The following is a 12119-nucleotide window of genomic DNA, read 5'->3' as shown; positions in this document are numbered from 1 at the left end:
TCTCTGGATGAGGATTCTTGAACTGTTCATAAACGGCCCATGTATTTCTGCAGAATTTCATTTATTCTGAATTTGTGTGTCATCTGATTTATCTGCATCAGGTTTGTTAAGATAAAATAGGATCTTAACCAAAGAAAAACATTATACTTAAATTTTTTTCTGAAAAGATATCAAAGGTTTGGCTAGAGAGCTTTAAATAGGACATGTTGCTATGCTCTGCACACACTGAAAAAGATTTTTCTGATAAACATTTTCCATTGTATCTTGTTAACTTTTTTTCAAGTTTTAAGAACCTGCTGAACTGTTATCCAATGTGACTGCATCTTCTTTTGTGCACAACGGCAGTGAGACTACAAAGTACTCCACACCGTCACTAAGACTCCAAAGGGCAGCTCTGCAGGTGAGCTTCCCCTGAGGTGTGAGCAGTGTCCTCTGCCAGTGACTAATGGAGTTGAACTTCTTTCCATGGGCTTATCTGCCACTTGCTTATCTTCTTATTCAACCAGTCACTCTATATTTAAAAAGAAATGCACGCCCTGGCGGTGGTGGTGCATGCCTTTAATCCCAGCACTCGGGAGGCAGAGCCAGGCAGATCTCTGTGAGTTCAAGGCCAGCCTGGTCTACAGAGTGAGTTCCAGGAAAGGCGCAAAGCTACACAGAGAAACCCTATCTCAAAAAACAAAACAAAACAAAACAAAACAAAAAAAAAAAAAAAAGAAAAAAAGAAATGCATACAATGGCTCATATAAAGATATGTATTTTTACCCTGGGCTAAACTGTGTTTCCTTCTTTCTCTTTCTTTCTTTCTTTCTTTCTTTCTTTCTTTCTTTCTTTCTTTCTTTCTTTCTTTCTTTCTTTCTTTCTTTCTTTCTTTCTTTCTTTCTTTCTTTCTTTCTTTCTTTCCTTTCTTTCTTTCTTTCTTTCTTCCTTCCTTCCTTCCTTCCTTCCTTCCTTCCTTCTTTCTTTCTTTCTTTCTTTCCTTTCTCTCTCTCTCTCTCTCTCTCTCTCTCTCTCTCTCTCTCTCTCTCTCTCTTCCTTTCTTTATTTTTCATGTCAAATGAGTAATGTGCCAACGTCGTAACAAGGTTTAGTGGGCAGCACACAACACGCATTGGCGTGAATTCCCAATCATCACGCTTATGAACCAAAAAAGGATCTAAACTGTGTTTCTTAAGTGTTTTATGTGAAGTACTGACCCAATGACTGCATTTAAAGATGCAGTTGCCAAGGAAACAATTAAGGTTAAATGAGATCATAAGCGATGGCCTGACACTGAAGGATTTGTGTCCTCAGAATAAAGCCCAAGGTGCTTGCTTCCATGAACACATACACACAGAGAGAGGCAACGGCAAGATGGAGGCTGCCTTAAGTCAAGAAGGGGCCTTATTAGAAATGGACCTTGCTGGCATAACAAACGTGGGCTTCCAGGAAAAATGTCTACTGTGTAAGTGACTTAATCTATGATGTTGTTATGGCAGTCAGAGCTGACAAGACAAAGACAATCAGCTTAGTTACTTTATCTGTAATGCTTAAAATCTGAAACACCCAAATGAATGGTAAAATACATACATACATGCATACACACAGACGTGTGTGAGTGTGTGTGTGTGTGTGCTGTGATTGTGTGTATAATGGAATGCAACCAAGCAATAAAATTGAATGGACTATTTACACAACATGGATAAATCTCAGAATAATTGTACTGAGTGAAGCAAACCAGACCATAAAAATAAAAAGATTTGACGCTGTGTGAATCCATTATATAAACTTGAGGAAGTGTAGATACTCTATAGTGACAGAAAGCAGGTCTGTGGGTGCCTGGGAGAGAGGTGTGGTGAGGTATTTGAGGGAGGGCAGCCAAGCACGCTGAAGTAAACTAGAGATGATGGATATATCTATCAGCTTGATCATGGTGATGGTTGTATGGGTGTGTAGATGTCAAAATGTAAGTTAAATACTTTAAATATAGGTAGCTATGGCGTGTCAGTTATACTCAGTTATGCTGCTAAAAATTTGCAGAATTTTCTTATCTCCAGGAAGCTTCAGTTTTGTATTAAAACCAGATTTTTAAAATTTTCTTATCTCCAATCTCCGATAAAGAGATAGAAAATAAAATGTCTCACTTAATAAAGGCTGCTATATGTATGGAATGTCATGAATTACTGCCCCACTCCCAACCCAACTTTTCCACCAGTGGCAAGAGACAAAATCCCCAAACCAAAGAACCGTAGAACAGGTAGGTGGCTTCGAACTCACAAAAGGTTACACTCAGGACTTTTATTTTTTGACTTTTGAAGGCGTAGGTGGTTCTGCTGCATATTGTGGTAAAGAAAGAAAACCATTAAGATATCTTACAATCAATCACATTCGACTATTAACGACAGGAAAGTTGTATTGCAGAAAAGCAATACAATGAGTTGCTGAAACCCGGAGGTTTAAGTTGGGTAAAACTTTTACAGTAGAACCCCAAGTTGCATACAGAGTTTGACTAGAATCGCAAAGCCTGCATCCGTTTCCAGAAACGTTGGAAGATAAAGGGGGGTTTTACTGGAAGTTGGGCAGGGAAAAGTGAGCTTTCACACGGAAGTCCTTCGAAGGAAATCACTGTTGACAACTGTGGCAAAACTGTTTTTACTGTGTTGCTGCGGAAACAAAGTTTTTACTTAGATATTTTTTTTTTTTTTTTGAGTTTTGACTATTCAAGCTAACAAGTGGTGGAAGAGGGAATTTCTACCTGATGCTAAGGTCTTTCTCTTCCCACTAGTCAATACAGAAACAGTTCTGCATGGCTATCTCCCGCTGCGCGTGTCCCCCCCCCCCTCCCCAACCCTCCTCTGACTGCCATTCGCATTAATTCGCGGCTGCTTCCCAGCTAGAGAGCTCAGATTGCACCTGCTCCCAGGGCCAGCGGGGGTCCTGTGTCTTCCACACTCAGCTTGTGCTGCCTGTGCACGGACACCGGGACCCACCAGGGGTCACTGCAGCCTCAGAGCTATTGTGCCCACCAGTGCCTGGCCCCGGCCCGCCGCGAGGAGGGCGTGGGACCGAGACCGCAGAACGCAGGGGTCTGTCGGAGCAGAACTGCGCCCTGCCGGCCTGGAGCCAACCTCCAGGTCTCCCAGGGAAACGAACGCAGTGACTTGGCGACGGCCGCGCGCAGCTCGGGCGCAGCGCACGCGTTCTCGCCGGGACCTGCAGGCACCGGGCCAGACGGACCACCTCCGCCCCGCCCTCCGCCCCTAGCCGAGACCCCGCCCAGAGGGGGCGCTCGGGTCGCGATCCCGGGGATCCTGCTGCGGCTCGGTGGCTTTCTGCGGACGCCCGGGGGGGCCGGGGCCCTCTGCACCTGGGTCGCTGCCGCCCAGGGCTCCGCCCCGCGCGCCGCCAAGAACTTTCCCTGGAGCCTCGGCGGCCTTGGCGCCCCGGTGCTGTGGCTCCCGGTCGCCCGCAGGTCCTCCGACGCCCGGTTTTTCAAGACGTTCGGCAGGAGCGGCGTTCGGTCCCCGTGGCAGGGCGTTCGGGGGAGGAGAGCTTGAACTTGACCATCTCCGCGGGATGAGTTCGGGGACCCTCAGACGGAAGCCGCGGCCCGCGACAAGCTGACCTCCCCCGCTTCCCCTCCTGGTTTCGGTGAGGAACCCTGGCCGGCCCTCCGCGTCCCCGGGCCGGCTGTGAGAGTGGCGGAGGGAGGGAGTGGCGACTTTCGCTCCTGGCCCTGCGTCCCAGGCTGGGGGTCGTGGTCACCCCCCGGACACAAAAGAGAAGGAAGCTGAGCGCTCTCCGTTCTGCCTACCTTGTCAGGGGGGTGTGGGGCGGGGTCCGCGCTAGCAGTGCGCGCCCGGTGGGGACTCGGGAGCTGCGGCAGGGGAATCGCTCCAGTGGGGCTGGCGCTGCGGGGTACCGAGGGGCGTCCGAACCCAGGGAGGGTCTGGAGCGCCGATCTCGCCCTTTTCGTGTCTCTGGCCGGCCGTCCCTAGCCAGGCGACTCTTGTCGTCCCCAGGTCGCCGCCCCAGTCTTCAGAAGAGGAGCCACAGCCGCAGGATGCGCGGGGACACGCTGCCCCCGGCGCCTAGTTCCGCGGGCGCTTCCCGGGTGGCTCCCGGCCCCTGACGCTCCGGGGCGCGCTCGCCCTCCCGCCTCCGCTCTCCGAGCTTCTCGGGGTGCCCTGGGCTCGACCGCAGGACCCCAGAGCTCGCCCCGACTCTGAGCCCCACCCAGACCCGCGCCTCTCGCCCTCTACACGGCGCGCACAATAAATTAATGCTTCGCGCTTGAGGGGAGGCGGCGGCGGCGGGCACCGCGGTCGCTGCTCTCGCCTGGCTCGAGACGCTTTCAGCCGACATGGGCTGTTTCTGCGCCGTTCCGGAAGAATTTTACTGCGAAGTTTTGCTCCTGGACGAGTCCAAGCTCACCCTCACCACCCAGCAGCAGGGCATCAAGGTAGGCACGGCCAGGGCGCGGTGCGGGGGCCGCGACGTGGGGGTCCGCGGCTTTGTCTCAAGACTGTCACCGGTCCAGCCCGGCCGCCGCTGGAAAGGCGGGGCAGCAGTCCCCGGCCTCAGACAGAGAAGCGGGTCTGTGGGGTTGCGCCAACTTGGAGTTGCTTAGAAAAGTGTCTTGAGGGGTCTTCGACGCCCCAACTTTCAGCAGCAACTCGAGGTCGGCGACGGAGACAGACTCTGCCCACTCCCGGGGTCCCCCTAAAGCTCTTAGGCCCCTCGCAGCTCCCAGACAGGCGCAGGATTGAAAGGACAGGCTGCACCCCATTCTGGTGCTGGAGGCGTGCTTCTAGGCTTTGTGGAAGCCGCCCTCACCTACCCCCCCTTTCCCTGATAGTATTCTTGGGGAAGTAAACTAATGCACTCACTCGCTGAAAGATTAATCAGGTCATTGTGATTGTGTTCCCCGGATTTGCAGCTGGGGAATGCTACGTTTGCCCCGAAAACAATTTTCTTTCCACTAGCGAGCTGGTTTTTTTATCTCCACATTTAAGTAAACATCTCACAAAGCAAATCTGTGATCAGTTTGTAGTCATCAAAAATGTATTGCTGCTTCTAACCTAGAAAGCCCACAGAAAGCGAGCTAGCACCCGACCCACTTCCTTAATTTTATGAGTACATTTTTTTTTCTGTACCTGACAACCTGAGGATGCGCCTGCGCGTTTGTTTCGCTTTTCCAACAATTTAACTACCAAGGAGATAGGAATCCGGTGTGTGTATTTTGCTTGCCCTTCTCCTTCAGTATTAAACTACCTAGGCATTTTAGTTAAGGCAGCTGTGGAGTCTGCATGTTGTGTGTGTCCGTCCGGTCCCCCTCCCCCCTCCCCCCTTTACCCCCCCTCCGGCGCATCCCGGAGCTGTGGTCTGTGTCTCTCTCTCTCTCTCTCTCTCTCTCTCTCTCTCTCTCTCTCTCTCTCTCTCTCTCTCTCTCTCTCTCTCTCTCTCTCTCTCTCTCTCTCTCTCTCTCTCTCTCTCTCTCTCTCTCGTGTGTGTGTGTGTGTGTGTGTGTGTGTGTGTGTGTGTGTGTTTTGATTACCTTTATGCCCACCAGAAAAACTGTTCCTGGCTAGAAGCCGCTTCGTGGATGTTGCCAGTTTGGGCATACAGAATTAGAATTTCATGGGTGTAATCCTCTTGCAGAAGAAAGGCCAAAGTGACCAATTAAAGCTAAAACACGTAACCCCTTGTTTGGGAGATCGTGTTCCTCAGCAATTATAATAAGCAAAATTCAATCAAATTCTCATCTTTTGTTTTTTTCCCAAGAGCGATAAAACAGTATTTGGAGGGACAGTGTTTGCTTTATATTTTTAACTTTTTCTCTGTACTTAGACACACAACCCCACTTGCTAAGAAAGGGGGGAGACAAAATTTCACTGCACAGTATGATAGAACATTTTGTGAACAAAATCGGCCAAAATAAAAACAAAACAAAACAGGACACTTTTTGGTAATGCGTACAGAGTCCCTGGTGTGGGAGTGGGAATAATCAGAGATCGGTAAGTTATGATCTGATACTAAGCCAGCGAAGGGATCTTTCTGAAGTGCAAAGGATAAATACATCTGGAGTCTAGAGTCATCCGTGGCAAGAGCCCCCCATTTAATCATGAAAGCCATACCCCTGTCAGCTGTGGCTTGTGTAGATTATTCTGTCAGGAGAGCAGCCAAGACTCGGGATCAAATAGAATAAGATGGTTAAAGAAACGGGAGTCAGAAATCCTGACCCGTACTTATTTTTAGTAAATCCATAGTATTTACCTCGTTTTACAAATGGGTTGAAATTTGGTGAGCGATACAAAGGCAACAACAACTTCCAAATAGTGTTAGTTTGGCTGGGTGCCATGCAACTGAGCAGTATTTAAAGCAGACTTGGGTTGGAAGTAATCATTTTCACCACAAGCTTGGCCTCTTTGGGTGTCACACAGGCATGCCATGCTGATTTTGATGTCCGTGTGTGTAACACAGATGTTGTCTGCTGCAGTTAACCGCATTATCTGCAACTGCTATACCTCCTTAAAAATGTGTGCCTTCAGCTGGGCGGCGGTGGCGCACCCCTTTAATCCCAGCACTCCGGAGGCAGAGCCAGGTGGATCTCTGTGAGTTCGAGGCCAGCCTGGTCTACAGAGTGAGATCCAGGACAGGCACCAAAACTACACAGAGAAACCCTGTCTTGGGGGAAAAAAAAAGTGTGCCTTAGAACCTATCTACCTGTGGCATGTACTTAATTAAGCATTTGTATATTTGCCAATGGTATGAGGTTTGCAAAAACATCTGTGTAAATAGTAAATATCGATTGAACATCTATGTTATGCTATACAAAATTGGGTTTTTAAAACACTCTTACCCGTCCCATGTTTTGACCTACAGGTGTCAATTACTCTATATGTATATTTGAATTTTATTTATTTTATGTGTGTTGGCATTTTGCCTGTATGCATGTCTAAAAGGCTGTCTGATCCTCTGGAACTGAAATTACAGATGGTTGTGAGCTGCCATGTGGGTGCTGGGAATCGAACCCTGGTCCTCTTAAAGAGCAGCCAGTGCTCTTAACTGCTGAGCCACCTCTCCAGTCCCGGGTTACTGTTTATGAATTAGATAAAATTAGCTCCTACTTTAGTTCACAGGTGAACAATTAACCTCACAGTCAGTAATCGATAGCTGCTGTTACTGTGTTCTCCTCTGGGGTGGTTTACTTGGTGACTTTGGCTATCACTAGTTAAAGTAAAAGTTACTGCAAGTTCAAGTGTTCCTAAGGGAGAGGAGGCCTGCCCACCTCTGTTGGGAAGCAGAGATAAAATGCCCAATCTTCAGATCTTGGAAAGACAGGATCAGATGAAAAGGACTCTAGGGTTTTGGGGTAGCCAGGAAGAGATGCAGCTTACACCAGAGCTCTTCCAGCAGCATGCCTGATCTGTAAAGGAGAATTAGCAAAAACTTAACTCCAGTTGAAGCCATTTATACCAGGAAATACATCTCGTCTAACTATTGGAAGGAAAATAAGAAAAAGCATGAAAAGGAGTAGAGAAACAAAAATCCATGGTCACTGATGGTGGGCAAAAGGCTCTCAACTTTATTTTATTCATACCTCTGATGTTACTGAAAACACATTTTTTTTTTTTTTTTTTTGGTTTTTCGAGACAGGGTTTCTCTGTGTAGCTTTGCGCCTTTCCTGGAACTCACTTGGTAGCCCAGGCTGGCCTCGAACTCACAGAGATCCACCTGGCTCTGCCTCCCGAGTGCTGGGATTAAAGGTGTGCGCCACCACCGCCCGGCTGAAAACACATTTTTATAAATACTTGGGCACATACTCAGGACTTCCAGGACTTTAGGGCTGTATATTGTTTGCAAATTTTGAGTTTTAACTTTATGTACTTGATGTAATTATTTTTTTTTTTGTATTTTTATACTAACAAAATTATTCTCAGACATTAAATGAAAATAAGCACAAATTTAAGTAGCATCAATTAGCTCATTTTTCTCTGAAATTAAAACAAAAAATATCGATTACATTTTTAAAGTACTTTGTTGTTGTTGTTGTTTTGAGACAGGGTTTCTCTGTGTGGCCCAGGCTGTCTAGGAACTCACTCTGTAGACCAGGCTGGCCTGGAACTCACAGAGATCCACCAGTTTCTGCCTCCTGAGTGCTGGAATTAAAGGTGTGAGTCAACGCCGCCTGGCCTTAAAGTGCCTTTTAAGGGCTGACGAGTTGGCTCAGTGTGAAGATGTCTGTTCAGCATCCCTGGGGATCTGAGCTGGATCCCTGGAATTCACATAGAGGCTGAAGGAGAGAACAGATTATATATACAGAGTTGTCCTCTGACCTCCAGCTGTGTGCTGTAACACAGTCACCCCACTGTGCACAGACACATACCCATGCCATAATAACAGATAAAAGTCTTTTAAAAAGTACTTTTTGAGATTCTGTAATACCCCCTTTTTCTTATTCTCAAGTGAAATGAGGACCACCGGGGATCAGATGCCCCCTAGTGATGCCTGAGAGCACCAGGCGTGCACATGGTACACATACATACATGCAGGCACACACACACACATGAAAAAAATAAAACTATTAAACATTAAGGACCATTGATTTTGCATTAAAGTTATTCACAGACACATGTATTTTTTGACAGGGTATTACATTGTAGCCCAGACTGGCCTGGAACTTATGACAATCTTCCTGTCTTGGTCTTCTAGGTGGTGAGATAATAGAACAGGCAGGAACCACCACACCCAGGCTATGTTTTATTTTATTTTTTAAAGATTTATTTATTATGTACACAAAAGAGGGCACCAGATCTCATTACAGACTGCTGTGAGCGGCCATGTGGGTGCTGGGAATTGAACTCAGGACCTCTGGAAGAGCAGTCAGTGCTTTTAACCTCTGAGCCACCTCTCCAGCCCCCGCTATCTTTTATTTTAATAGAAGGAATTTTACTGATCCCTGTGTGGCTTACTTAAGAATTCTCTTGTAAAAATCTGAAAAATAAAAAAGAAATATCCTTGGGTCTGGAGAGATGGCTAGGTAGTTAAGAGCACTTCCTGCTCTTGAAGAAGACCACAGAACCCACCTGACAGCTCACAGCCATCTGCAACTCCTGTTCTAGGGGACACCTTCTGACTGCCACAGGCTCCTGTATACACTCGGTGTGCATACATACACTCAGCTACACAATTGGTGTGCAGACATACACTCAGCTACACAATTGGTGTGCATTCATACACTCAGCCACACAATTGGTGTGCAGACATATATTCAACCACACAATTGGTGTGCAGACACACACTCAGCCACATACACATCCACACAAAATAAAATAAATAGTAAAAGAGAAATGTCTTTGCACTTCTGTTGTAATAATGCATCGTGTTGGATGACTAACTGTACCTGTCAAATGTGGACATGTGAGCAAAGCTTGGCAAATCATTATTTTGTGTGTACCAACAGAAAAGTACTCCTTGGATTTATTTAAGTACCAAATGATGAATTGAAGAGTTAGTCATGAAGTAGTTTTTCATAATGTTGATAAAGGTTATTTCAGTGAAAAAAAATTTGTTCTGGTAGAAAGCATTTCAGTGCAAGGATGATAGTTGCACATCTTATATGTTAAAAAAAACTATCATTTAACTGATTAAATGATTTTCTGTTTAAAAATTAATTAGAAAAATAAAAGACAATTTTTTTTGTACCCATTCTAGCATTACTTAGGTACTTGCGTTCTCCCTGTAGAGGTAACCTCACTTGACAGGCAGGAAGTCTTGTTTTGTTCAGTCTCTTGCTTGAACCTGATCTGAGACGGAAGGGCCCCAGTGTGTATAAGCTAAGAGCTGTGGGTTGTATGTTCAGCCAGAACAATAGCATTTAGCTGTTTGTTCTCTGCTGTTGTCTCTTCAGCTCATTCAGGTAAGAGTTTCTCCTATGGCTGGCCCAGTGTCTGAGTAATGTTTGTTCTGGGAAACTTTGGTTAGGCCCTTTGTGGGTCTCTGTGCAGGGAGAGGTAGAACGCTTTCTTTTTGTTCTTTTCGCAAGCAAAACTTGAATGCGGTTCAGATTATTTTTTCTGGATTGTTCTCTGAGGAGCAAAAGATTTGAAAAAAGTCACAAGGTTTGATTGTAAATTTGGTCCCTAGAATTGCTCTGCAAATATGAAAAGGATTAGTATTTTCATTTTAGCAAGGGTTGATCCTCTGAATAATAAGGGACTTATCTTTCTTAGATGTGATAGTTAAATTAATGAAACTAACTTAGTAAGATAGGAATTCCATTAACCTAAAAAAAAAGAGTTATTTATTTTATATGTCTAAGTATTTTGTCTGATGCCTCCTGGTACCCACAGCGACCAGAAGGAAGTTGGATTCTCTGGAACTGGAGTTACAGATGGTTGTGAGCTGCCATGTGATACTAGGAATTGAACCTGGTCCTTTGGAAGAGCAGCCAGAGCTCTTAAGCAGTGGGCCATACCTCCAGCTCCTCCATTAACCATAAAAGATGGAGCTGCATCAAATCATCTATCCAGTTAAAATGGACAGTTCATCCATTCACTGTTAAGTACTGTTACCTCCTAACCGTCCTGAGGATCCTGTGTGAGTACTGTGAATCACTTTGGATCCTCGAATCAGAAACTTCCCAGGGAACCAGAACAAAGTAGTCGTAGATGAGCTTTTAAAGCATCTCGTGAAGAATGCTAAGTTTCCTTTTGCTTGGACTGGGAAGGAAAACTTCTCAGAAGGTTGGGCGGTGGGGGTGGGGGGCAGGAAGTGAAAAGAAATAGTTTCCATAGGTTGTATAAGCATATGTATGTTAGTACCGATATATTTTAATATCTGCCGACTAACTTACAAAACCAGGGACCTTTTAAACAGACGCAGGTTGAAGGAAGTGATGCTGTAAGTGACATTTCTGTTAATGTGAGCTGGATGTGGAGCTTTACAAAGATGCTGGTCACTTCAGAGCCACAGTTTCACCCTCTGTAAAATAGCCACCTTACACATTCTTGGCGCCTCGAATGTGGTGAGCAGCAGAAACTGCTGGCCTCCCTGTACCCCTTTCCTAACCTTTTGTAGTGACTCATTCCTGTCTGGAGAGAAGTCCACACTGCGCCTTCCCTCTCCGTAGTTGACTGCTGTAGCCCTGCCTGCCCAGTGGCTTGCTTGTGCCCAGACAGAATTGCTCTCGTTTTCCCAGACATTCCAGACCCTCCTGTTGCATTGTGCATGGGATTCCTGCTGATTGCTATACACCTTTTTGCCTTTCCCTAAACACTCCCTCATCTGAACCAGGCTTCAAGACTTGAATCAAGTGTCTCATCTGCTGAGAAATTTTCAGCTGAGCCCGACTTGGCAGAATCAAGCAGTGCCCATCTGTGTCTCCCGCGTCTCGGTCTCCTGCATCTCTGTCTCAGCACCCAGCACACTCCAAGCATTTCTGGACTCCTCTGTCTTTTCCTGTAGCTTGCGAGCCCATGCCTGTGATTCCGGCAGCGAGGGCTGTACGCTTCATGTAATAGATGCTTATTAACTATAATTTGAATAGAGGGGGAAAGGAATGCTGCAGTTGGAACGGGGCTATATTGAAAATCTTTGCAGAGATAATGACATTCCTGTGCCATTTTATTGTTACTAGAAAAGACTGCAGAATAAAGTGGGTTTCACTGTGAAAAATCCGTTGCCAAGATACTCCGGTTTTCATATTGACGGTGGGCAGAGAATGAGAAGGTTCAGTGGACTGAGTGCATGTGGCACACTGAAAAGCTGATTGGTAGCCTGGCAGGAAACATGAGTCACACCGTTTTTTTTTTTTTTTTTTGCCCTTGTAGAATGGGTGGGGAGAGGGGGGTTGAGAGACAGGGATTCAGGTAGTCCTGGCCGGCCTCATAGTGACTGTGCCTGAGGATTTCCTCAACGACTTCTCAGGTCTTAGGCCTTTTCTTTCTCTTAAATAGAGCATTCTCCTTCCAACCTGAGTCTTTTAGGAGAAGCACAGATTTCATGAATGGCTGGAGAGTCTCGTTCTCCTTTGCTGTCTCAGTTGAGACCGTTGCTGGTTAGCACCGCAGTGGGAATCCACATAATTAGGGAGTTCTGCTGTCATTTTTTAAATACTGCTCTTCTGCTCATTTTAT

At 46.2% G+C, this 12119-nt stretch overlaps 1 protein-coding gene and 1 non-coding gene across 4 annotated transcripts in view; one reads left to right on the top strand and one right to left on the bottom strand.

Moving 5' to 3' along the window:
* Positions 1-1051: 1051 nt before the first annotated feature.
* LOC143269645 (small nucleolar RNA U13) lies at positions 1052-1156 on the bottom strand. Its single transcript, XR_013046226.1, has one exon. It is a non-coding gene; the product is annotated as a small nucleolar RNA U13 (small nucleolar RNA).
* A 2334-nt stretch (positions 1157-3490) lies between these two features.
* The window catches only part of Epb41l4a (erythrocyte membrane protein band 4.1 like 4A), a 204717-nt gene continuing 196088 nt past the window's right edge, over positions 3491-12119 (top strand). For 2 of the 3 annotated variants that reach the window (XM_076554897.1, XM_006977927.4), the window contains exons 1-2: positions 3491-3630; positions 4002-4441. In XM_076554897.1, the coding sequence (XP_076411012.1) occupies positions 4343-4441 (99 nt within the window). In that variant the 5' untranslated portion in view covers positions 3491-3630; positions 4002-4342. Of the gene's footprint in view, positions 3631-4001; positions 4442-12119 lie in introns of those variants that run through there. The other variant, XM_076554896.1, reaches the window with a different exon arrangement.

This window comes from Peromyscus maniculatus, chromosome 19, assembly GCF_049852395.1.
Source record: "Peromyscus maniculatus bairdii isolate BWxNUB_F1_BW_parent chromosome 19, HU_Pman_BW_mat_3.1, whole genome shotgun sequence".
Classification (NCBI taxonomy): Eukaryota; Metazoa; Chordata; class Mammalia; order Rodentia; family Cricetidae; genus Peromyscus; species Peromyscus maniculatus.
Note: the sequence above shows the minus strand (reverse complement) of the source record. Positions and strands in the feature narration are given on the sequence as shown.